The 25,056-nt window shown below is 44.1% G+C and overlaps 4 protein-coding genes across 13 annotated transcripts; 3 read left to right on the top strand and 1 right to left on the bottom strand.

Moving 5' to 3' along the window:
- Nucleotides 1–357: 357 nt before the first annotated feature.
- On the top strand, nt 358–9,879 carry ap4b1 (adaptor related protein complex 4 subunit beta 1). 5 transcript variants are annotated; one of them, XR_005096174.1, is made up of 18 exons: nt 358–447; nt 572–700; nt 1,028–1,252; nt 1,330–1,460; nt 1,654–1,801; nt 1,875–2,160; nt 2,272–2,370; nt 2,584–2,695; nt 2,875–2,958; nt 3,065–3,168; nt 3,315–3,522; nt 3,587–3,895; nt 4,359–4,475; nt 4,928–5,325; nt 7,353–7,451; nt 7,550–7,683; nt 8,115–8,369; nt 8,446–8,540. XR_005096174.1 is itself a non-coding variant. In XM_037240376.1 (18 exons), the coding sequence occupies exons 2-18, from the start codon at nt 588–590 to the stop codon at nt 9,345–9,347; spliced, it is 3,735 nt and encodes a 1,244-aa protein (XP_037096271.1). In that variant the 5' UTR covers nt 358–447; nt 572–587; the 3' UTR covers nt 9,348–9,879. The 5 variants fall into 5 exon arrangements, 4 of the variants coding, with proteins under 4 accessions (XP_037096271.1, XP_037096304.1, XP_037096290.1 ...); XM_037240376.1 differs by having other exon boundaries at nt 7,539–7,683; nt 8,446–9,879; XM_037240395.1 differs by having other exon boundaries at nt 380–431; nt 7,539–7,683; nt 8,446–9,879.
- Nucleotides 9,880–12,322: 2,443 nt separating this feature from the next.
- On the top strand, nt 12,323–14,838 carry LOC119119011 (alpha-1,3-mannosyl-glycoprotein 4-beta-N-acetylglucosaminyltransferase C-like). The gene is made up of 5 exons (XM_037245654.1): nt 12,323–12,493; nt 12,581–12,725; nt 13,188–13,442; nt 13,519–14,450; nt 14,554–14,838. Exons 1-4 carry the CDS (start codon nt 12,398–12,400, stop codon nt 14,418–14,420), a joined length of 1,398 nt encoding a protein of 465 aa, XP_037101549.1. The 5' UTR covers nt 12,323–12,397; the 3' UTR covers nt 14,421–14,450; nt 14,554–14,838.
- Nucleotides 14,839–15,857: 1,019 nt separating this feature from the next.
- Nucleotides 15,858–18,383, bottom strand: cfap126 (cilia and flagella associated protein 126). Of its 6 annotated transcripts, none has more exons than XM_037268181.1 (5): nt 18,194–18,383; nt 18,024–18,131; nt 17,383–17,457; nt 17,098–17,298; nt 15,858–16,384 (listed from the first exon to the last, which is right to left on the bottom strand). In XM_037268181.1, the coding sequence occupies exons 1-5, from the start codon at nt 18,218–18,220 to the stop codon at nt 16,133–16,135; spliced, it is 663 nt and encodes a 220-aa protein (XP_037124076.1). In that variant the 5' UTR covers nt 18,221–18,383; the 3' UTR covers nt 15,858–16,132. The 6 variants fall into 6 exon arrangements, with proteins under 6 accessions (XP_037124076.1, XP_037124080.1, XP_037124101.1 ...); XM_037268185.1 differs by having other exon boundaries at nt 15,858–16,369; nt 18,194–18,382; XM_037268206.1 differs by having other exon boundaries at nt 15,858–16,339; nt 18,194–18,381.
- Nucleotides 18,384–18,641: 258 nt separating this feature from the next.
- ccnq (cyclin Q) lies at nt 18,642–22,626 on the top strand. The gene is made up of 5 exons (XM_037268170.1): nt 18,642–18,975; nt 19,127–19,310; nt 19,396–19,528; nt 19,660–19,878; nt 20,742–22,626. Exons 1-5 carry the CDS (start codon nt 18,825–18,827, stop codon nt 20,829–20,831), a joined length of 777 nt encoding a protein of 258 aa, XP_037124065.1. The 5' UTR covers nt 18,642–18,824; the 3' UTR covers nt 20,832–22,626.
- Nucleotides 22,627–25,056: the final 2,430 nt, after the last annotated feature.

Genomic DNA, 25,056 nt, shown 5'->3' with positions numbered 1-25,056 from the left:
ACATGCAAATAAAAACGTTACATTCAACAGAGGAACTTTTTCTATTAGCAGTTAAAGTGTGATTGGTGGAGTGTAGGACAGAGTGAAACGCCTAATTGCGTTATACATATTCAAATGTAATCTAACGTCATTTATTAAATCAACGTGAACTTTCCTGGTTACGATCCTGGGATAACTGAAATTACTAGCTTTCATTTAAAAAAAAAAAAGTAAATCCGAATCATAACGCCCATTTATTACTTGTTAGCTTTTATTCTGAAGGTAGCCCACTCAGGTTGGCAGCCCCGGCGTGTTACCGTAATGCATAGTATTAAAAATATTATACTATTTCCTTCCGAATTCGCCTACCACCAGGGGGCGGCAGACGCATCAACAGAAATCACAGAAGAAGAAACACGGAAGTCCAAAGGGAAAACAAAACATAAAACAAGGTGTGAAGAGTTGACGGTTGGAGTTTGTGAATTAAATACTGTACGTACGTTAAAGGTGATGCGCTGCGGATGGTTTTTAACTTCAATTTGAGAAATATATGACTGCCATGTGTTTGAAATAGTGATTTGTGACCACGCAGGTTATCTGCGTCCACCATGCCATACCTGGGCAGTGAGGATACGGTGAGGGACTTGAATAGAGCTCTGGCCAACCCCCACGTCCAGTCTGACCAGCTGCGTTACAGGAACGTCATCCTCAAAGTCATCAGGTTGGTGGAATGTACAGGCACACAGTAACGAAAGCTCCATAGTTGCAGTGTCCGTGGCCCTGCTCTTGAAGCACCAGCATATTTGAATCTTTTAAGTTGGACAATTTTTAAGTCTTTGCAACAATATTAATGTGATACATATGCAAACATTTCAAAATGTCAGAATGCTCCAAGTTTTTATGAAGTAATAGTAACGTTATGAAAGACCATCAGGTTTCAGACTACAGTAATGTGCAGTAGCGAAAACTTAATTGACTGGAAACTGAAAGTAACAATTCACACACACACACACCCTTGCCTCCCCATTTTCCCCCTCCTGTGGTTCAGGCTGATGTCACAGGGTGTGGATGTCTCCAGCCTGTTCAGTGAGATGGTCAAAGCATGTGCCACAGTAGACATTGTCCAGAAGAAGCTGGTCTATGTCTTCTTGTGCTCCTACGCCTCTTTGAATCCAGAACTGTCTCTGCTAGTCATCAACACACTGAGGAAGGACTGTCAGGATCCAAATCCGATGGTCCGCAGCCTGGCCTTAAGGAACATGACCAACCTGAGGTGACTCTCGAGTTTGCCCATGACATCCTTCTGGATGAGTTGATCATGTAAAGAATCGACTTGTGTCTGTGTTTCAGGCTGCCCAGTTTGGTGGAGTATGTGGAACAGCCTCTCACAGCAGGACTGAGGGACAGAGCAGCTTGTGTGCGACGGGTCGCTGTGCTCGGCTGGGCCAAACTGCACAATCTCCAACCAAATTCTGAAATAGGTGAGTTGCTTGGATGAAAAACACATTTTTAAAATTGTATTGATCAAATATATCCGTGAGACTAAGCTTGAGGCAAATCTAAGTTAAATTTCAGAAGTATTTATTTCCAGCTTATCTGATTGTTAAGACATTAATGCACAAATACAAAATGAACACTTTTTTTCTCAAACTTTTATGGTAATCATTTGCACAGACGCAGCAGTAGTGAATGAGTTGTACAGCCTTCTCAGGGACACGGATCCTGTTGTCATGGTGAACTGCCTTCGGGCTTTGGAGGAAATCCTTAAGGAGGAAGGAGGGGTTGCTATCAACAAACCCATTGCTCATCACCTCCTCAACAGGTTGACCAAGATTTCAAATAACAAACGTGTTAAGAGCTGATGTAAACAAATTCTTTGTTGTGTGTGGACCCAGGCTGAAGGATTGCGACGTGTGGGGTCAGAGCGAGGTGCTTAAGATCCTCCAGCGCTACCAACCTCAGTCTGAGGACGAGCTCTTTGACATCCTGTCCATGCTGGACGCCTCTTTGGTCAGCCCCCACCCGCCAGTCATGGCCTCCACGCTGGGCCTCTTCCTCAGCCTGTGCTCGACCTTGCCTAAAGTCAGCCTGGCAGCCTTGGAACGAGTGCGGGGCCCACTGCTGGCCGCGTGTGGGAGCGCGTCCAGAGAAATCAGGTTCACCGCGCTCTGCCACATCCAGGCGAGTGTGTGTTTGGACAATATAAAATGGTGCTTGGATGGATACAATAAGCTGTTGTAGTTTTAAATATATATTTGATTAAGTCTGACACATGTTATGATCCTCATACAGTTGCTGTTGAGCTCTGTCCCTGGCATGATGGGGGCCCACTACAAACGTTTCTTCTGCGGCTATGCTGAGCCAGCCTTTATCAAGCAGAGGAAGATGCAGGTAGGTCCCTCTCTTGTACTCTCTCTTTCTTGATAACTTTGTCTAAATATATCTATGTCTGAACATCTACAGCAGGTGTAAATCCATCTCTTTATCTGAATATCCACACCAAATATTAAATGTGCATTTGCATTATCTGTAACCTGATCGCAGTATCAACAGGGCCAGCCAAGTCCTCTCGCGATAGTAATCTGAGTACGGCTGTGTGCGCAGGTACTGGTCGAGCTGGTGAACGATGACAACGTGGCAATATTACTGGATGAACTGAAAGAATACTGCACTGATGTCAACACAGACACTGCCCAGGCTGCAATATCGGCTGTCGGTAAACAGCCACTCACTTTGCATAACATGAAGGCGTGGACGACGTTGTTTACTTTGCTTTTGCTGCTCGAGTCAAACCGCCACCGTCAACCAAATGGATTCTTTGTCATCAATTGCTGCCGTAGATATTTATGCCGAGGTTACGGATTTGCTTGAGTCGCTTATATTTTCAATTTGCAGGTCGTATTGGGCGGAGCTACAGCGACAGATGTCTAGTGATTCTCACTGGACTGCTCGGGCTTAAACAGGACAACATCACATCTGGTAATATTATCATTTCTATAGCGACACCAGATTTGTGTTTGACTTGTCATGTAGTTTAATTGACTGCTATTGCGTGCCAACTCTGGTCCCCTTTCCAACTCTGCAGCTGTGGTGCAGACAATGCGGGACCTAGTTTGGGTGTGTCCTCAGTGCAGTGAAACGGTGTGCTCTTCTCTGGAGGGGTGTGAGGAGATACTGCAGGACAGCCAGGTAAGGGCGACCCAACACTATTGCCTCATTCCCAAAACGCAAATATCTATCTGGAAATTGAACCCGAAAGTTCAAATTTTCTGAGTATAGGTGTGTCATTAAAAGGAGCGATAAATGAGAAACGCTGTTTTGCCTCCTACTGCCAGGGCAAGCAGGCCTTGCTCTGGTTGTTGGGAACCTACGGCGATAGAGTCTGCAGCGCCCCCTACACTTTGGAGGTATTCATTGACAGAGTGAGGTGTGAGAACTCTCCAGCAGTCAAGATGGAGTTGCTGACGGCCACCTTGAGGCTGTTTTTGTGCCGTCCGGCTGAAACTCAGGACATGCTTGGAAGGCTGCTGCATTACGCCATTGGTGCGTTTGTGCGCGTGTTCAACAGAAGAGATATCAGTGTTTCAGACCTTTGTCTGTTTTTCAGATGAGGAGACGGACATGTGTGTCCGTGATCAGGCGCTTCTCTACTACCGCCTTTTGCAATGCGGAGTTGACGAGACACGCAAGGTGCTCCAGGGTCGGAGGTCCGATCCCTCCCTTGGCGTTCTTATTGGCCGTCCGGCAGAACCTGTAAGCCACTGGGCTCCCATCTTCAACACTCTGAAGCCTCTCTGGCAAAGTACCTCGGAGACAGAATCAGTAAACAGCAGAAGCTCTCAACACACAGCATTTGACCCCATCTCTGACCTCTCAGAAACCCTGAACTCATGTCATCTTCAAAGTGTTCAGACAGGTGAGTTTGACAATGAAGATGTATGGCAATAAGTTCTGAGCATTGATTTGCCTACACTGATTTTTTTCTTTGCATGTTAAGTCAAATGTCAGAATGTCAAATTTGCACTTGTGCCCTTTTTTTTTTTTTTCACCCCTGTATCCGCTGCTTTGAAGAGAAAGTTTTGGACACTCCGGATGACGAGGATTAACGCTGACATGTTTTAAGTTTGACTTTTGGGTTGTTTGATGTCACAACAAAGGAAGAATAGAAAAATTGATGACGACCATAGAAATAGCTCAGTCTGGTGGAATTTAATGTCTATAAGCATTTTTTAAAAGAATGTATTAGGTTTATTATTTTACTTTTTTCCCCATCAATACATTTCAATGGCCGTCAATTAATTCTAGGCCCGGCTGACGGTTCCAATTGTTCCAAGAATAAATCTTTAATGCTGTCGCTTCTTTCCATGCGTCTGTTTCAGAGGGTGTCACCGAGCACACACCATCGCCTGCAGACGCCCCGTCGCCCAGCGCCATCGTCCCTCTCAGCCTGCTACCTACTTTAACTGCAGCAGAGTTTGAGCGTCTGTGGTTGCGAGGTAACATGGTGTCGAACAAAGGCCACGGTCTGTCCTGTCCTGTCTAAAAACAACTGTAACTTAGTGGCGTACTCTCACCACTTGAGTTAATCATCGTGAGGGTTTTAGTGTCAAATGAGCCAACCTTTTGTGTGTCACCTTGATTCCTCTAGCAATCTTTAATGAAAGGTGCACCTTGTGTTTCATGGCCAAACAAACCTGTTTAGATTACTCCTAGATCCGGAGCGAACGCACTGTATTATCTTATCTATTGAATGAGAAAACAGTCATCGTACACTGATTGTTTCATTTGGGCCTCTGCGCTTCACTCGATACATATTTGTTCTGTTTTTGCGACTCACATTTTATGAAATTCAACCAAAATCAAAATTAGTAAAGTAATAGAAGTAAAAATTAAGAATGGCTCTCTAGATGACCTTCCTACAGGATGATTTGTTTTTTTTTGCTCCTAGGTGTGGAAGAAGTGGATGGTGTTTGTATGACAGAACACGTCCGGTGTTGCAATGTCACTCAGTGTTCGCCTCAAAACTTTCAGGCTGCAATGCAGCTTGTCAACATTCAGACGCTGGCCTTCACACCACCACACACACTCCCCTGGAGGGTTTTCCTGTACACGCACACCGAAGCCCCGTCCTCCAGCACACTCATACTGGGAGAGTTACTTTATACTGGGAAGGCAAATGAAGAGGCAGGAGATGCACAGGAGGACACTATAGATGGTGAGAATGCAAATGAAACTGTGGTGGAAGGAGGAATAGAGAGACGGGTACGTAATGAAGAGAAAGACTCATCGGGAAAGAGAGACAGCAATGAGTTGGCAAAGGACAACGGACAGATCGAAGAAGTAAAGGTGACTCTAAAGCAGCAACTAAAAGATGACAAAGCTCTGAGGGGTTTCCTTTCTATACTCATCACTGTACTGCATACGTTGTCTTTAGAGATGAAATGAATGTGCAGCACAATGGGTGAGGTTGGTGCAACGCAAAGGTTGTGAGTCTGAATGTGTTTATGCTTAGTGTGTGGTTTTTTTCCTTCCTGTTCTGGTGCGGGTTTGCTCCATGTGTCTTTGTACGAAAACGAATACTGTATGAAAGATTTCCTGATTACAGCCGTAGCGAGTTGTTAAAGTCAATATTATTTATTTATTGTCAGACAATAAAGCAGACTTTGACTTTGATAAGGATAGGACTGACACAAAGACTCCCAACTCGCTACGGCTGTAATCAGGAAATCTTTCATACAGTATTTGTTTTAGGAAATATTGACTGATATGATTAACTAACAATTGGGTCATTATGAAGTTTGAATTTTATTTTAATCACTGTTCTACTCGACTGATAATTTGCCTCTTGATCATATCGTACATCCATCCCGGAGGTGAATTTGTGGATGGAGGGGGGCGCCACATTGGCTAGGCCCGCCCCTGCCTGACCTTGGGCGCGTTCCGAAATTACTACCACGCCTGTGCACGACCCTTTGAGTGGGTGTGTCCGGAGAGGCAGACTGCGCTCCCCTCTCGTTTATCTCCGAACGCCACCTGTTTTAAACCAATGAGTGCTTCGAGTGTTTCCAAGCCAGTGGCGCGCCACGTTACTGCTGGAGCACACCAAGCGCCTGCAGGCACTTCGAATAACCAAACGGCACATTTCAACACCGCTCTGAGCTTCCGAACGGTGAGAGAACCAACCAGGGCGCGCTCGTAGCCTATTTCCGAACGCGCCCCTAAATAGATTACTGCGGAAGGAGTAGATTGTCATCTCCCGAAGAATTTGCAAGAGCTGTCCTGGTTGATGTGTACTATTGTATGTGTAATAGATCTGAAAATGAAGCATGCCTGGTAACTTGAGGAATAAAACAGTAACGCGGAAAGCTTATGATATCAGACGGCGTGTCATAGCGTTGTGTACCGGCGGACTGTGTGGAGAAGGAGAGAACCAAATCCAGGAAGACTTTTAAAAAAATATTCTCACGGGGCCGCCGTGAGGATGTGTTCCCCCCCTGTAATTTGGCCTAGGAATGAGGGAATCTGTTCAAATTTGCCACACAACCTGAACAGACCCCCAGGAAGACAGAAAAAAAGCCAGTCGATGTCCAGGACTCACCGTTCTCAAAATGGGAGGGGGGCACAAATTCTCACGGGTTGACGTTTTTTATAGAGTTCCTGTTACAATTTTTATCCCCCCCTCCCCACCACCTGTCACTTTGCTTGGGACAAAAGGAGCCTTCAGAACTGAAATGTCTTCTCAATGATTCATTCAAATCAATTCACTCAAATCATTCTCGTTATGAAAGATTTGATCACAAAACGTGCGTGGCTTTTTCTTAAATGAACACGTTTGACATTGCTATAGTGTCAGCTTTTAATAATATCGCGCTGTCATTTTAAAACAAATTAATAAATGCAACAATATTAATTTGCTTTGAAAATTCCCAAGTAACAAAATGGATGGATGAATGATGATCACAATTAAGTATAAAGTCTCCTTTGTAATATATACTCCTTGTAGCATGTAACGGTACCCAAAAAGAGGAGTTTATTTGCATCGAGGTTCCGTCTGTACGACTGGTCTTTGAATGCACCCCGCTTCAACGTCCGAACGCGAATGAACTTAAAGACATCAAATGAGAATAATCCTTAATTAGAATGTCTTCATTGAAAACATCATAGTGCTGACGCCGTACGGCATCGGTTTTTCGCTTTCAAACAAGGCGTGCGCGCTCCCGTGGCAGGGGGAACAAAATCTCACGGGGGAACCAAATCGAGCACAACACCTGGACAATAAACGGGAGCAGGCTTGGAGAACTGTGAGCGAGGAATTTGGGATTTTTTAAAACTTTTTTTCTGTGCACATTTCTTTGTTTTGGGGTACACGACAGGAAATGCGACGTCATTCAAAGAAGAAACATGCAGTGTTGCTCTTGCTGCTCCTTGCGGGGGGCTTCTACTTTGTGCGCTATTCACACTCATTCAACACTGTAAGTACACACACGGAAGATGAACCACTCTGATGATTAAAATATCATGAAAGTTAATGATATTTGAATGGAGTTTTTCTTTGGCAGGACCCGAACAGGTCAGAGGAACCAATGAACATCACATGGAAGGCAGAAAGGATGGTCAGTATGGAGTCATGGGTGGAGCAAGGAGATTACCTGCCTCTCAATGTGACCTATCAACTGCTTGCAGGGATACCAGTCACTCAAATGAGTAAGTTTTTTTTTCATTTCGTCTAAATATAGACCACTGAACACTTTACATACCACCGACTGCAATAATACAAATGCATCAAGTGTTATTAATTTTGATGGCACCACTATAAATACTTTTCAACCTAAGTTCAATTGAATACACTACAAAGTAGGAATGAGTATCGGGCTGATATTCAAGCTATAGATACTTGTGACGTTGGCTGCCCACTTGTGGCTGTTTCACAATCAGGAGTTAAAGGCAAACATGTCTGACAGATGCTGAGTTATTGTTTGTGCAATAGCTGATGTCAATGTCGATTTTGGCTTAAACCATTACTCAGGGTGTGGGGGGCATGAACCGGCTGTAAAATTGATTCTAAATGAAAATATAATGAAATAACTCTGATATGTAGTATGACGTGACGTACATGCTCTTCTTCTTCCCGATAGGGTATCTATGCATTGGACTATCGTCGGTGAAGAGGAAGAAGGGCAGCTATCTGATCCCCACGTTAGTGTCCCTCTTCACCCGATCATCTCCCGAAGAGCGCTCCTCCATGGTGGTTGTAGTTCTGCTGGCAGATTTCGACGTCAACTGGCTGACGACCACAGTGACGAAAATAAAATCTGAATTTTCATCAGCACTAGAGCAAGGTCACCTGCTGGTCATTCATGTCCCTGAGGAAAGCTATCCACCGACTGCAGGTTAAGCGCAAACATTTTACACTATCATCATCCAGGTCAACTGTGTTTATATAGCTTCTCTCTGGCTCCCCTACAGGTCTAAAAAGGAACTACAATGATTCTCCTGCGAGAGTATCATTCCGCTCCAAGCAGAACCTGGATTACGCTTTTCTTGTGCACTACAGCTCAGGTGTGGGCAGATACTACCTCCAGCTGGAGGACGACGTCTCCTCCGCAAAGAACTTCCTCACAACCGTAAAAAAGCGCGTCGAGGAGCAAGAAGCTAAGAAGACGACCTGGGCAATGCTGGAGTTCTCCAGCCTTGGCTACATTGGCAAACTCTACAAGTCGGCCCACCTCCCTCTGCTGGCACGTTTTCTCTTCCTCTTCTATCAAGAAATGCCTTGCGACTGGTTGATGTCTCACTTTCGACTGCTGCTGACTCAGAAGGAGCCCATCCTTTTCAAGCCTTCCTTATTCCAGCACATGGGGACTTTCTCTTCATTCCAAGGGAATGAGAACAAACTAAAGGACAAGGACTTTGAGGAGGGGGTCTACTCCAATCCTCCAGCGGAGGTTTTCTCTGACATGTCTACCTACGGGAAACACTTTCCCAAACTAGCCTGGGAGGCCGGGGAAGGATTCTTCTGGGGTCGCACCCCAGAGAAAGGCAACCATTTAACTGTGGTGTTTACAGACCCAAGAGTGGTGACAGGAATAACTGTTGAGACTGGGTCAGAGGGGAAAGATATTTTGGGCTCAGCGCAGGTGGAAATAGGACGCAGTGTGATCACCACTGCAAATGAGGAGAAATCGTGCAAAGATTTTCATAAGTTGGGATCTATGAAGAATGGTTGGTTTGTGATGCAAGGAGTAGATAAAAACTATGGATCCGCTTCTTCGTGTTTGAGGATACAAGTTACAGCTGGGCAGAAGGATTGGATCGTCATTAGGAAAATCAGGATCACAACAAAGCCCAGCTCACCTCCACAAATGTGAATTGGTGTTTTGGACCATATTGAGCGGTGGTGTTCAATCACTGAGCAAAGGAAAACTTCAAACGGAGGCGCAGTACCTCAAGAAAAATAGACATTGTCATTTTTTTGTAAACAAGCCGCTAGTGCAAAGGTATTTTGACATCTTTGTTTTTTTTCGTATCAATTTGTTTCACCTGACTCGGTATATCTGATTTGACTTGACACAATTGAATGTAAATGCAAACCAATGTGCCTGTTTATCTTGAGACATTAGCAGATTTCAACCTCTCTTGAGCTGTACTCACGGCAACAACAAGAAAAAAGTACAGAATTGTCTAGAGAATAATATAATAATATATAGTAATAATAATGGCCAGAGCTTTTTACTGATGCTTAATGGGTCCAAAAAAACTTATGGTTCATTTGTCACTGACTGAAAGAATTTTTGATATATTTGTATATGAAATATATGAGATAATATATTAAAGTATTGTACAGCATGTGCTATATTGTTAAATGAAAGAACAAAATGAAAAAAAAAAAAAATTGAATACCTAGTCTTTTATGTTCTCAGGAATTGCCCAGTCTTATGTGGCCCCTTAGTAGCAGTGGTAGGAAATTGTGGCCCCCCTCGGTCGTTTAAAGAGAAACCCGAGTAAACATCACATGACCAAACCCAGGTGAGCTGTGACTAGTCGGTAACGTGATCATATTCAACAAATGCAATATTAATCAGACATTTCGACAACTGTGGGCACATGTAAAGATTTAAATTGCCCCACACTGATTTAGCACACGCAGCGACCTCTCTCTGTCCCGCCCGAACGGTGTTTTGTTCGTTTAATGAGTGTTTGTCCGACAGTTTTATGTGTTCGTCTCGTCGTACTAAGTCGTGCTACAAGTACAGCAGGCAGGTTCTGCTCGACATCGGCGAAAGCGAGTTTTGTGGCGTTCTGGACTTTGAAGCGGAGACATTAAAGGAGCTCGGACTGCTCCGTCCTGAAACGTCGCCGGACTCGCCTGCTATTCCTCCCCCGGATGGAAAGCGTCGGAAGCGGTGTGCGAGGAGGCAGAAGAGGGGCGAGCGCGGAGGCGTCCGGGCCAGGCTGGCGGCCAACCCAGCTCGCCCGGCCGTGCATCCAGGCCGGTTCGCGTGCGGGTGTGGCCTGAGGGTGCCTCTGATGCGCTTCGAGACTGCTTTGGCACTACTGACTGGGAAATGTTTAAGCAGGCAGCCACTTGCAACGGTCGGACGGACATAGAGGAGTATACTGACTCTGTTTCCTCTTACATCACGAAGTGCATTGATGATGTGACCTACTCGAAATTCATCGTCACTCGGGCTAACTGGAAGCCATGGCTGACAGGGGCTGTCCTCAGGCTGCTGAGGGCCAGGGACAAAGCCTTCAGAGCGGGGGATTAGGCTGGCTTGAGGACAGCGAGGGCCGACCTGTCCCGGGGCATCAAGGAAGCGAAAAGGGCGTTCTCTTGCAAGATTACCGCCCACTTCAAGGACAGCAGGGACGCACGGAGCCTTTGGCAGGGCATTCAGACCATCACGGACTACAAGCCCGCGCCGCAGAGCTGTGAGGGCGACGTCCGTCTGCTCAACGATCTTAACCGCTTCTTTGCTCGCTTCGACGCTCAGAACAGCACTTGCCGGCTGAAGACCCCTCCCCCTCCACACGAGCAGCCCCTGTGCCTCTCTGCCGATAGCGTGATGAGGGCGCTTGCCGCTATCAACACCCGTAAGCCGGCGGGCCCTGACAACATCCCAGGTCGAGCGCTGAAGGACTGCGCTGGGTGTCTTCACGGACATCTTTAACATTTCCCTGCAGCAGGCCATCGTCCCTTCGTGTTTCTCGGCTGCCACCATCGTACCTGTGCCGAAGAAACCTGCTCCGTCCTGCTTCAATGACGACCGCCCCGTGGCACTGACGCCCATCATCATGAAGTGCTTTGAGCGGCTTGTCATGGAGCACATCAGGTCCCTTCTCCCCCCCACCATAGACCCCTTCCAGTTTGCGTACCGAGCCAAACGGTCCTCTGAGGATGCCATCTGCTCTGCCCTGCTCTGCACATATTCTCACGGGGCCGCCGTGAGGATGTGTTCCCCCCCTGTAATTTGGCCTAGGAATGAGGGAATCTGTTCAAATTTGCCACACAACCTGAACAGACCCCCAGGAAGACAGAAAAAAAGCCAGTCGATGTCCAGGACTCACCGTTCTCAAAATGGGAGGGGGGCACAAATTCTCACGGGTTGACGTTTTTTATAGAGTTCCTGTTACAATTTTTATCCCCCCCTCCCCACCACCTGTCACTTTGCTTGGGACAAAAGGAGCCTTCAGAACTGAAATGTCTTCTCAATGATTCATTCAAATCAATACACTCAAATCATTCTCGTTATGAAAGATTTGATCACAAAACGTGCGTGGCTTTTTCTTAAATGAACACGTTTGACATTGCTATAGTGTCAGCTTTTAATAATATCGCGCTGTCATTTTAAAACAAATTAATAAATGCAACAATATTAATTTGCTTTGAAAATTCCCAAGTAACAAAATGGATGGATGAATGATGATCACAATTAAGTATAAAGTCTCTTTTGTGATATATACTCCTTGTAGCATGTAACGGTACCCAAAAAGAGGAGTTTATTTGCATCGAGGTTTATGCAAAGAGCTCACGTAATTATATCGTTGCTTTTTGGTGACGTGATTGAGTGTTCCGTCTGTACGACTGGTCTTTGAATGCACCCCGCTTCAACGTCAGAACGCGAATGAATTCAAAGACATCAAATGAGAATAATCCTTTGTGAATAATCCTTTATAACAATATAAAGTTCATGTCTTTATTGAAAACATCATAGTGCTGACGTTCGCTTTCAAACAAACAAGGCGTGCGCGCTCCCGTGGCAGGGAGAACAAAATCTCACGGGGGAACCAAATCGAGCACAACACCTGGACAAAAATAAACGGGAGCAGACTTGGAGAACTGTGAGCGAGGAATTTGGGATTGTTTTTTACTTTTTTTTCTGTGCACATTTCTTTGTTTTGGGGTACACAACAGGAAATGAGACGTCATTCAAAGAAGAAACATGCAGTGTTGCTCTTGCTGCTCCTTGCGGCGGCCTTCTACATGGTGCGCTATTCACACTCATTCAACACTGTAAGTACACACACGGAAGATAAACCACTCTGATGATTAAAATATCATGAAAGTTAATGATATTTGAATGGAGTTTTTCTTTGGCAGGACCCGAACAGGTCAGAGGAACCAATGAACATCACATGGAAGGCAGAAAGGATGGTCAGTATGGAGTCATGGGTGGAGCAAGGAGATTACCTGCCTCTCAATGTGACCTATCAACTGCTTGCAGGGATACCAGTCACTCAAATGAGTAAGTTTTTTTTTCATTTCGTCTAAATATAGACCACTGAACACTTTACATACCACCGACTGCAATAATACAAATGCATCAAGTGTTATTAATTTTGATGGCACCACTATAAATACTTTTCAACCTAAGTTCAATTGAATACACTACAAAGTAGGAATGAGTATCGGGCTGATATTCAAGCTATAGATACTTGTGACGTTGGCCGATACCAGCATTGGCTGCCCACTTGTGGCTGTTTTACCAATCAGGAGTTAAAGGCAAACATGTCTGACAGATGCTGATCAGCAGTTATTGTTTGCCCAATAGCTGATGTCAATGTAGATTTTGGCTTAAACCATTACTCAGGGTGTGGAGGGCATGAACCGGCTGTAAAATTGATTCTAAATGAAAATATAATGAAATACCTCAGATATGTAGTATGACGTGATTTAAAAAGGTACATGCTCTTCTTCTTCCCGATAGGGCATCTATGCATTGGACTATCGTCGGTGAAGAGGAAGAAGGGCAGCTATCTGATCCCCACGTTAGTGTCCCTCTTCTCCCGATCATCTCCTGAAGAGCGCTCCTCCATGGTGGTTGTAGTTCTGCTGGCAGATTTCGATGTCAACTGGCTGACGACCACAGTGACGAAAATAAAATCTGAATTTTCATCAGCACTAGAGCAAGGTCACCTGCTGGTCATTCATGTCGCTGAGGAAAGCTATCCACCGACTACAGGTTAAGCGCCAACATTTTACACTATCATCATCCAGGTCAACTGTGTTTATATAGCTTCTCTCTGGCTCCTCTACAGGTCTAAAAAGGAACTACAATGATTCTCCTGCGAGAGTATCATACCGCTCCAAGCAGAACCTGGATTACGCTTTTCTTATGCACTACAGCTCAGGTGTGGGCAGATACTACCTCCAGCTGGAGGACGACGTCTCCGCCGCAAAGAACTTCCTCACAACCGTAAAAAAGCGCATTGAGGAGCAAGAAGCTAAGAAGACGATCTGGGCAATGCTGGAGTTCTCCAGCCTTGGCTACATTGGCAAACTCTACAAGTCGGCCCACCTCCCTCTGCTGGCACGTTTTCTCTTCCTCTTCTATCAAGAAATGCCTTGCGACTTTTTGATGTCTCACTTTCGAGTCCTGCTGACTCAGAAGGAGCCCATCCTTTTCAAGCCTTCCTTATTCCAGCACATGGGGACTTTCTCTTCATTCCAAGGGAGAGAGAACAAACTAAAAGACAAGGACTTTGAGGAGGGGGTCTACTCCAATCCTCCAGCGGAGGTTTTCTCTGACATGTCTACCTACGGGAAACACTTTCCCAAACTAGCCTGGGAGGCCGGGGAAGGATTCTTCTGGGGTCGCTCCCCAGAGAAAGGCAACCATTTAACTGTGGTGTTTACAGACCCAAGAGTGGTGACAGGAATAACTGTTGAGACTGGGTCAGAGGGGAAAGATATTTTGGGCTCAGCGGAGGTGGAAATAGGACGCAGTGTGATCATCACTGCAAATGAGGAGAAATCGTGCAAAGATTTTCATAAGTTGGGATCTATGAAGAATGGTTGGTTTGTGATGCAAGGAGTAGATAAAAACTATGGATCCGCTTCTTCGTGTTTGAGGATACAAGTTACAGCTGGGCAGAAGGATTGGGTCGTCATTAGGAAAATCAGGATCGCAACAAAGCCCAGCTCACCTCCACAAATGTGAATTGGTGTTTTGGACCATATTGAGCGGTGGTTTTCAATCACTGAGCAAAGGAAAACTTCAAACGGAGGCGCAGTACCTCAAGAAAAATAGACATTGTCATTTTTTTGTAAACAAGCCGCTAGTGCAAAGGTATTTTGACATCTTTATTTTTTTTCATATCAATTTGTTTCACCTGACTTGGTATATCTGATTTGACTTGACACAATTGAATGTAAATGCAAACCAATGTGCCTGTTTATCTTGAGACATTAGCAGATTTCAACCTCTATTGAGCTGTACTCACGGCAACAACAAGAAAAAAGTACAGAATTGTCAAGAGAATAATATAATAATATATAGTAATAATAATGGCCAGAGCTTTTTACTGATGCTTAATGGGTCCAAAAAAACTCATGGTTCATTTGTCACTGACTGAAAGAATTTTTGATGTATTTGTATATGAACTATATGAGATAATATATTAAAGTATTGTACAGCATGTACTATATTGTTAAATGAAAGAACAAAATGAAAAAAAAAAAATTAAATACCTAGTCTTTTATGTTATCAGGAATTGCCCGGTCTTATGTGGCCCCTTAGTAGCAGTGGTAGGAAATTGTGGCCCCCCTCGGTCGTTTAAAGAGAAACCCGAGTAAAAAATGTTTTTTACAGTGAAATGTTTTATGCTCCTCCCTCAGTAATCCAAACACGGCATTCTGGTTAATATTTTGTTTGTGTAATATTAGTTAAGCAGCAACATCTTCCCATTTTGATCCATCGTAAAGGGGGGGGGCATTTTGCTACTTGCTGTCCACTGAAAATGACATCACAGTGCCCTAAGGACTCAAATTGCAAACATCACATGACCAAACCCAGGTGAGCTGTGACTAGTCGGTAACGTGATCATATTCCACAAATGCAATATTAATCAGACAGACTACTGTGGGCACATGTAAAGATTTAAATTGCCCCACACTGATTTAGAATGTAATAGCTCTCAAAAAAGCTATACATTGCTAATGCTAACAAACTGAAGCGATTTGGTATAAGTGAACATCGACTTTGTGTGTAGTTGATCTGTTTTTGCCCGCTCACTATTTTTAAATTTGCAGGCATGGAGGGGGTGAGGATGTGGTGACTCATGTGCTCCATGTGGTTTTATTAAGTTGAGTCACAAGTCATGGGGTGATTTCCAATCTGTGCTCAAGGGATTGTCCTGTGTTTTTGCTCATGGTTCTTAAGATGCATTTAGATTGCGTACTCCATCATGCAAGTATGTCAACGCTGAAGGCCTCGCAGCATGAGCTTTCTTTTACCTTCTACAATTCTAAATAGTAGATAATATTTAACCTGACTAATACTGACTGCAAGCCGGTGTGTCTTGGGTGTGACAGAAAATTTAATTTTGGAAATGCTGGAATGTGAGTGACTAAACTGCAAAAAAAAAGGACACTTAAATTACAACAACACACTTGCGTATTTTATTTGAACCATTTTTTTTTTTTCTAGATTGCAGCTCAGAGGCATTCTAAATGGACAGCTGTTAAGATAAAGAGACCAGAGAGCTACTACATTTCAGAGAGGTCCTAGAATACAGTACAGTACAATCATCCCAGTTTGGAAAAGGGGATGATATGAATTTGCTATTTTTATTCCTCTGGGGTTGTTAAGGCTGGCACCGAACCAGAATTTGGCCTTGCATGGTGGCCTTCTGCTATCACCGGCCGCGAAGCTCATATTGCCTTCTGGCTCTGCGGCCTGCTTGTCACAGTTTCGCCATCCTTTTGTCTGTCGGCGGCAGGCAGCTTGACAGATGATACCTCATCTGCCTGCGTCTGCTGTCCCCGTTTGCCAGTTGTGTCTGCAGAAACGGGACGGCTCTGAGGCGCTTGCTGGGCGTCAGCTGCAGATGGGGCCAATGAGTCCGAGACGGCACCATCCTGCTGTACGCCACCAGATTTCAACATGGACTGGAGTGAGTCACACTTGTAATGGAAATGAAATAACACAGTAGCTTAAACTGCCAAGTATGACTTATATGATAAAGGAGGAGTAAGAAAAAAAATACAACTGATTCACGAAACAAATTTGAAGCCTCGAAGTGGCTTAAATTGATTTGAAGCCTCGAAGTGGCTTAAATTGCTAAGTATGACTTATATGATAAAGGACAAGAAAAAAATACAGCCGATTCATGATGCAAATTTGAAGCTTCGTTTCCCCATCACTAGTTAAAAGTGCATAAGGCCCACTGATTAAATTCCTCACAGCAGTTTAAGCAATGTACATTAGAAGCAACGCAGAACAGGGAAAACTTCTGCTTTATTGTTCCTGTTAGCGCTGAGAGAGCTTAATCCTAGCAGTCAACAGTGACGCCAGTCACGCTTGAGCTCACTATAATTTTATGATCCTCTCTTTTGCCATTTCCACTTACTTGAGGAATGTGGCTGAGCGCGGCTCGTATTTGCGCATGAGAAAATACAAAACACTGGGCACAGTATTTTGCATGGGGGAAAGGCTAAAACGTCTTATGTCCTTTTTTACTTATTTCAAAGCACTGTTTGCTTTTTACAACTTCAGATTGAAACGAAGCTCAAAGTTTGTCTGTAAAAATGTAATGTTATCATGGTTCATTTTATGATCTATGTTGAAGGTAAAAGAAGCATAAACCGTGTGTGTGTGTGCGCGTGCGATCCCAAACCTGCTTCCTAGCATCCTGCGAGGCACGTGTGTTTTTGCTGCCTCTTAGTGGCCCAGATTTGTCTACGTGTTGAGGGTCCAAGCCCCAAGCCTTGAGTCTTGCAAGACCCTCTTGAGAGCGGGCGGTGGGGTTGATTCTCTGCGCTGGTATACGAGCAGGTAGATCCCATGTTCCTTTAAAGTCAGGCCAGGCGCTGCCTCTCTGGTGCATGACACACAGTGGCAAGGGAAGTAATGTCAACTTTTTATCTTTAAGAATGTGTAACAAAAGTTTTCAAGGGTTTACCTTTGACTTTCCATGGAGCAGATATCCTCTGTTATCTGCAATAAACGTAGTGCGGCCCTGCCGTGCTGTCGATGCCTACAAACATGCACACGTTGTACCGAGGGTGTCCAAACTATGTATCGTTGCAGCCCAATTGACGCAGTTCCTTCTACACCGGGTGTTACGGCAGGAGAAGAGGTTTGTTTTCTCTTTTAAAAAGGTGAGTTGGGGCCACTAGAACTGTCAAATTTTCTTATTTAAATTGTGCTTTGTTTTACATTCGATTTTTATTCATGTACAGCACTTTCTTTTAGCTACAGCTGTGTTGTGTGCGTTTTAAGTTCTCCGTAAAAAAGCTGTGTTGAGTGAATGCTTCTGCTGCAGCTCAGAACAGGCTCGATATTTGTGTCAGATGCAAGGCCGACAGCCGCCAAAAAATCTTGAAAATGTGAACTACTCCAGCTGTTTTAGTTTAATTTCCTGTATCAATAAATATATGTATACTGCAAGCAATGCAGAACATTTCTAATTCCTTACTCACACTAATGGATTTGTTTTATGCTAAATGAAAGCTGAGTATCAACACAGCCCTTGCATTGTTTTCAGTATGCGGTTCTGAGAAGAAGTTTGGACACCCCAGCATTAAATGATCACAGTGCTACCTTTGAATGGTACGTCTGCAAACATATTAAAAGTGCTGTCATAACCTTGGTGGGTTGCTTCGGCTGACACCAGTTCTGCAGCCTCTGAGGCTTGAAGGCATCGTTGTACTGATGATGGAAAAAAATGTGTGAGAAACACAAATAAGCTCGCTTTTAAAGTCAATAATTACCTGGTTTGCTGAGAAATTGGACGACATTTCTGCGACTGTTTAAATTGAGTTTGTTGCGTGGAGTCGTTGCATAGCAACCCAACCACGTGACCTATTTGGAGCGCATGAGAAGTGTTGACGAAGTACCACAGAAATCTCTTGGAGCAGAAGAATGCAAGCGTCATGAGTCGTGTTGCGTCATCGATTAGCGAAATACAAACTTATTAAACGCTGAATTGAACGTGACGTCATTGCTATCCTGGATGTGGAAAAGTAGAGATATGGGCGAAGATTCACGTACTGCTTGTTCAATAATTCCAAGATGCGTTGTAATTATGCGACAGCACTGACATGACGGGGTAATGTTACAAAGCATTTTTTCATTTAAAGAGTGAACTTTTAAGTGAACCCATAGTGATCAGGGAGTGAATGATGTCGCGTTCCGCGCCTAGCATTTGACCGGATATTCTATTATTTACTTCCGGTTTCTGCATGCCTTCGGTGGTTAGCTTTAGCATCGTGCGAGCTTGTTCAAGCATTCAGTCACGCCAAGTGCTGCGTTCACTTTTGGGCAACAACAGTTACTGACGTGACTTAACTTGTTTTCGCGTAAACGCTATTTAGTTTTTGCAGTGCTAATGTTCCAGAAGTCATGGAACCGGGTCCGTCCTCTCGCTCGCCTGCCCCTCGGGATCAACCTCTGGATCCGGCTGCAGGGAGCTCTTCTGGCGGAGGTGGAGATGCGGACATTGCTCGGGACATGAAAACTCACTTTCGTTTGTGTCGCTTCATAATGGAAGCAGGTAACCAACTCATCTCGTCGACAAATGAACAGCCAGTGGGATCGCACACAATTCTGCCCTTCTGCAGAAAGAAAGAACATCACACATGAGGGAAAATGTATGACCACATCAGTGAGAAATTCAATTCAAAGAATCTTCATTTCTTCTTCAGGAGTGAAGCTGGGCATGCGCTCTGTGCCTGTTGCTACAGCGTGCGTGTTGTACCACAACTTTTTCGAATGTGTCAGCGTAAGTGTGTATGAACCCGACCTGGTGGCCATGAGCTGCTTGTACCTGGCAGGCAAAGTGGAGGAGCAGCACATACGGACCCGGGACATCATCAACGTAAGCCACAGGTAAAAAAAAAAAAATCTGCTGATGCTGTGAAATGATGGATTCATGTCACAGTTGCCCACTACAACACTGTCTCCCACCTCCTAGGTACTTTAATAGGCACAGCCCCCCATTAGAATGTGATAAGGAATTCTGGGACCTAAGGGACAGTGTGGTGCAATGTGAGCTCCTCATCCTCCGACAGCTCAATTTCCAAGTCACCTTTGAACATCCGCACAAGGTGTGTCTGCGTGTACTGGAGCAAGCAAACGTCTGTTCTGAGTGTCCATCTTCCTTGTGTGACATTTTGTATTTCGACTCTGAAAATAGTATGCCATCTTCAGTGCTTGTTCTGTTTCACCCTCTCTTTAGTACCTACTCCACTACGTGACGTCCGTAAAGTCGCTGGTGAACCGGCACGCTTGGTCTCGATGCCCCGTTGCCGAGACTTGCTGGGCATTGCTTCGAGACTGCTACCATGGCTCGATGTGCATCCGGCACACGCCCCAACACATCGCTATAGCAACACTGTATCTGGCTCTCAACACCTATGGAGTGGAGCTGCCTGTTGGGGAGAAACGGTGGTGGCAGGTGTGTATTGGCTCTCAATTGTTGTTTGTTACATGTTGCTTGATTCATTTAGTTTGAATCATTTATATATATAAAAAAGAAATTATACTGCACCAAGATGTAGTAGATATTGTACTTTGATTTGTGTGTGTGCCTGTGTAACAAATCATACTTTATTTGGAACATTTAAAAATGTGTATTAGAATTAGTAACAGACTTCGGAACTGTTCTCAGTGAAAAACGACGTACAAATGTACCACTATTCCATCGGTAACCTGTGTCAAGATGAAAAATATGACATGGAATTGTGTGGTAAAAATGAAGCAGGTTTCAACTTAGAAAATAACCACAGCCAAAGATCAGACATAAAAACATAGGGAGTCAAAACAATATGTTAATAATCCCTCTAGAAATGAAAGGAAACCCATAGAAAATGAACCAATGAAATATTTCTTCGGAATTGTGGTTCAAATAAATTAGTATTTTTAAAGATGAACTCTTGAAACAGGCCTGGGCAAAACTGATGGTAGAAAGTTATTGCACAGGTCGGTTACATTTTGTACTCTTGATAGATGTTCCTGATAAATTCTCCCCCTCCAAAAATCCACATCTGAAGATGGACTTAAGATGATTGACCACCTCTCCAGCTCCAGTTCATCTTCAAAGTCTTCATGCTCTTATATTAATCGGGACTGCGGTGCACTTAAAAACGTTCCATTGTCAAGCAGTTTTATTAATCAGGTCTCTATTGTTGAAGCTCTGCAAGGCGCTCGCTCTATTTAAATGCAAATCCTTCAACCAAAAAAAAGTGGAGATTTTTTTATGCCTCCATCGCAGTTGTTTGAAGTTCACACGTTCAGCCCGAGTTGTGTGCTTGCGTGCAGGTACTTTGTGATGGTGTGACCAAAGCAGACATAGATGCTGTGATTTCTGACCTTCTCCAACTCTACGACATGGAGGCCAAGTGTATCTGAGGACACTGCTGGCAAGACAGTGGATAATTTGCCACTGCGTCATTTCTGTGGGGAACTGCGCAGCGCATTCATGCGTGTGGGGAATTTGCGCACGAGACAGAGCTGAGGCAAAAACACAAACTGCACTACCGCGGCTTAACACCGCGGGGCGACAAATCTTCATTTCCTTCTTCCTGGTTGCAGAGGTCTGAAATTTTGACGATTCATATCGTGGCAGCAGACTGAATCTTTTTACCTGATTTTGACTGGTTCTTGTTGATCTTTGTTGTTTGTAATTGGTTTACATTATTTCTGTCAGTCAACAGAAGAAAAAAAAAACTGTTCTGGAGAGCAATATTTGGATGCGGCAGCTCAGCTACTGTAAGTCTTAAAGGGAGTTCCCGTCCTGGAGGTCCTTCCAGAACAGTTTGTGATCCATTTGATGCATATTGCATGCAATTGTTTTACTTTAAATCAATGTTTACATTGTTCTTATTGAAGAGCACAAAGCAAATATGCAATAGATCTCGATCGGTTCACTAAACTCTTCCTTGTGGTCATCGCTGGGACTAAGCAGTTCTTGTGTTCAAGTAGCACCAACTCAACTTTTGTTTCTTCTCATTTGGCACAGTGTCTTTCTTTACTTATTTCTTCCCTCAACTGTCTGTCACCAAAAAGGCATACAGCTTTCTGTCCTGAATTTCTGCTCCCACAAACGTGTTGGTCGGTCGGAGGCGGTCTGGTATGCCTTCAGCACCTGCCCACGACGGCTTGATTTTCAGCAAGACGTTGAGGATCAATTCCAGTGTTTCACAAGGGACATGTTGCTGTGAGTCAATGATTATGCAAGTCCCACACATCCCCCACTTAGGAATCCTTAATTAGCACCAGATCATTAGCGCATATTAAGGAGAAGAGCACATGGCTACCACATCCGGCCTGTGCCTTTTCTTCTCTGGCATGCTTGGCTGTCGTGAATGAAAATGAAGGGTCACTACCATCCAGCTGGATGTAACTAAAGCTACTGAAGTACTGACTAACTAACTTGGTGCCTTCAGGATCCAACTACTGAGCTCGGTGCTCTTCATTATCTTAAGTGCTTGGTGGACAACCTTCTGCCAAGAAGTGTCCTCAAGGAGTCGGGTCCAAATTGTTTTGCTTCCCTGCGGACGTCTTCAACCGTCTGTGTAGAGCAGTGAGGGCACTTGAGAACTTCCATCTTGTGACATTTTCCTACAGCTTTGTCTGTAATACGTTTTGTGATATGATGACTGTATTCTGAGAAACCTCGGATCACGACATTACATTTTTAGTCAGCGACTTTGCATAAAATGCAAAATATCTACCTATCAGGTCTGTGTACAGTCTGAATGTGAAATTAAATGAGCAAAATCGCAAAATCCCGATACTTCTGAACAAAAATAATGCAACTTTTCATGAACAAATGATAGATAAAGACAAACAATTATGGATTGAGAAATAATAGTAGCAAGTAGAATACACATCAATGTAGCAGGGTTAAACAGCTGTTTCATCTGAAAATAAATACTCAAGTAAAAACAGTTTGTTGCATTAAGACTACTCTGCAAGTGCAATTTATCCAAAAAATGAAGTAAATGCAATTTAGGACAGTGGCTGCTCCATTGATGGCATGCAGTACACGCACACTTCTGTCAAAGAAGTGTGAGAAATAAGTCAGTGTGTGGGTTATTTCAGGACATGTTGCTTTCACATTAAGCAGAATGCACAGAGGCTCAAATAGAACTGAGCACTGAAATCTGGCAAGGGCTGTCCTGAGCTTTCATTTCATCTTAGTGTTTTTTTTTTCCTTCCAAGAAAGTAAAACAAAATCATCACCTCATATACCTTTTTGTATTGACCCCTTTTCTGACGTGTGTGAAAAGAAAGACATGAGCTCCTCATGGCTTGTGCCTCTCTTTTGTGGGACAGGAGACATGGCGTGCATTGCAGCAGCATCACGTGCCGCACACTTTTCCTCCTCCTTCCGACACATTGCCTCCCTTCTCATCTGTCACTCTGCCACTGGCGTGGCTTTTGGGGACGAAAGACTTTCTCCCCTTGCCGTTCCCCAACCCATCCCAGTTGCCCACTCTTCATTCCACTGTCTTTCCTCTCTCCAGATTCCTTATTTCCTCTTCCTCTCTCCCCCCCCGCCCCTCCCTCTTGTCTCCCTAATGTTATATTAATAATGGAGAGGAAGCATGTTCAGCCAGACTCCATGAATTAACCATCAGATGGCAAGGAGAACTGGGTGGGGTGGGGGTGGGGCAGGAGCATGGAAAGAAAGAGTGATATGGATTGACAGCATTTAGGCCATGTAAGCGAAGAGAACATTTGACACGAGAAGATGAGTTCAAAGGGAAGTTTGTGTTTGCGTGGCGTGTCGAAGCCCGCTGCTAGCTGTCTGCTAACAAGTGTATCTTACTTTGAGCTTGAGGGCATGTGAAAAAGGTTCCACGCGGGACGTGTTGAGATATATCAATAAAGTACAAATAGACAGATCAATCATGGGAAGAGCAAGAAAGAAACGCATGATAGCAAGTCAACATGATGGAACTGGCCCATCTGTGTTTATTGATGATGTGACTGCTGACTAGACGAAACAAGACAAATTGCGTGATGCACCCAGTCTCGCATGCAGTCTGATGCCCCGGAAGGGACAGGATGGCGTGTCGATGCGCAGATGGATTTTTGACCTTAAACATGCTGGCAAGGAACTGCCATGCACTTGAAGAGCCATCCTAAAAAGTCAAGCTGATTGCTTTGAGACAATGCTCTGCTGACACACCTTTTATTGGCATATTATACATTAAATGTGTCAGTGGGTGCTCTGCTTGCTCTTTCATTGGGCTTTGCAGACTGTGTAAGAATTGAAATAATTATATAAATCACCAGCTGCTGGCTGCAACACGTGCCCGTGACCTTAAACGTGGAAAGTCCTAAGGCATGGCACTTAAAATAGTTCATTTCAAGGGCATTCCTGTTTATGTAACTAAAATCAAGCGGGCAAGACTGCGTTGAGGCAAATACACGATTTGCTCTCACCCCCCCACCCCCACCCTGCCCCTGAACATTTGTCCAATGAGAACCCTTATTCAGAATTTCTACTGCTTTAGTGTTTATATACATATACAGGATTTGCCAAGCCAGGATTTCATGATAGATCGCACCATCTGCAATATTTTCACACCTTTTCATTTGTTTTTAGAGGCACAGTCCAAGATTCTCTTAAAAGAGGCCATAAATGTCCCCACGTTGGTGACGGTTGTCCATTCACCAACATTCTTCTGCATTGCATGTGACTTGACCATCACAAGCAATTTTCATTCCCACAAGATTCCACCTTTCCTTCTTGACATGAAAAGTATTGGAGTTGTTTTTTTTTGGTTCTTATTTATGGAAATATGGAAAGAGATGAGTTCTCATCTGAAATGAAAGTGTTTCAGATATTTTAATATGCCTCTGGGAGATGATGTGATGATAAAAGAAGGGATGGATCAAATCAGCAACAAAGCTTTTTGTCAAGGTGTGTGTGTGTGTTTGCAGTCCAGATGAAGGGATATCTATTTATAACTTCATATCTATAAATACACGTCTCCTCTTTCTCCTCAGTGCGTAATACGGTTTGACAATATTTAGTTCACTTTAGTCATACATGTACATTGTTTGTGGCGGAAGTGGGGGTGGGGCAGCGCAATGCATGAAAGGAGTCATGATTCTTTGTTTTTCCAGCACTCGTGTGTGTGTGTGTGTGTGTGTGTGTGTGTGCTAACTTCCAGTACCATGGACAGTGCCCCAGGCCCCTACTTTGGTTGAACTGAGCAGAGGGAGAAAAGTCAGAACTGCTATATACAAGCAAGAAGCTCAATTTGGTGCAAGTTAAGTTAGACTTTAATTCACACTCCAGACACTCAACTGCTTATATTGGGACATTGAAAGGTCAATTGTTGTTACATGTCCCCTTTAAACAAAATGTCCATCATATAAATCTGTGGGTAGCAGGACTCCCTCGAGTGGCGAAGACAGCTAGAGTGGAAATGTTTGTTAAATTTGCTAACCCCAAAAATGAACTCACTATATGAAGACACTATAACGTGTTAGCTTTAAAAGGGCTTCATCAAAACCTCAAGAAAGAAGAACCATTTTTAACTGGAAATCCAAAACATCCACAGCTGCGGCTGACTTCACTTCTGTATTCCAATTGTGTGCACCATAACAGCTAAAT

This window comes from Syngnathus acus, chromosome 2 (genome assembly GCF_901709675.1).
Source record: "Syngnathus acus chromosome 2, fSynAcu1.2, whole genome shotgun sequence".
NCBI classification, from domain to species: Eukaryota; Metazoa; Chordata; class Actinopteri; order Syngnathiformes; family Syngnathidae; genus Syngnathus; species Syngnathus acus.
Note: the sequence above shows the minus strand (reverse complement) of the source record. Positions and strands in the feature narration are given on the sequence as shown.

Coding starts and splice junctions, on each gene's coding strand:
- ap4b1 (XM_037240376.1), top strand. CDS start 588: ATGCCATACCTGGGCAGTGAGGATACGGTGAGGGACTTGAATAGAGCT. Junction 2,161..2,271: donor CCGCGCTCTGCCACATCCAG/GCGAGTGTGTGT, acceptor ATCCTCATACAG/TTGCTGTTGAGCTCTGTCCC. Junction 5,326..7,352: donor GACAGATCGAAGAAGTAAAG/GTGACTCTAAAG, acceptor GGTACACGACAG/GAAATGCGACGTCATTCAAA.
- LOC119119011 (XM_037245654.1), top strand. CDS start 12,398: ATGAGACGTCATTCAAAGAAGAAACATGCAGTGTTGCTCTTGCTGCTC. Junction 12,494..12,580: donor ATTCACACTCATTCAACACT/GTAAGTACACAC, acceptor TTTCTTTGGCAG/GACCCGAACAGGTCAGAGGA. Junction 12,726..13,187: donor GATACCAGTCACTCAAATGA/GTAAGTTTTTTT, acceptor TCTTCCCGATAG/GGCATCTATGCATTGGACTA.
- cfap126 (XM_037268181.1), bottom strand. CDS start 18,220: ATGTCGTCCAATTTCTCAGCAAACCAG. Junction 18,132..18,193: donor CCAATTTCTCAGCAAACCAG/GTAATTATTGAC, acceptor TTCCATCATCAG/TACAACGATGCCTTCAAGCC. Junction 17,299..17,382: donor TGCTCCATGGAAAGTCAAAG/GTAAACCCTTGA, acceptor GTCATGCACCAG/AGAGGCAGCGCCTGGCCTGA.
- ccnq (XM_037268170.1), top strand. CDS start 18,825: ATGGAACCGGGTCCGTCCTCTCGCTCGCCTGCCCCTCGGGATCAACCT. Junction 19,311..19,395: donor ATCATCAACGTAAGCCACAG/GTAAAAAAAAAA, acceptor CCCACCTCCTAG/GTACTTTAATAGGCACAGCC. Junction 19,529..19,659: donor CCTTTGAACATCCGCACAAG/GTGTGTCTGCGT, acceptor CCCTCTCTTTAG/TACCTACTCCACTACGTGAC.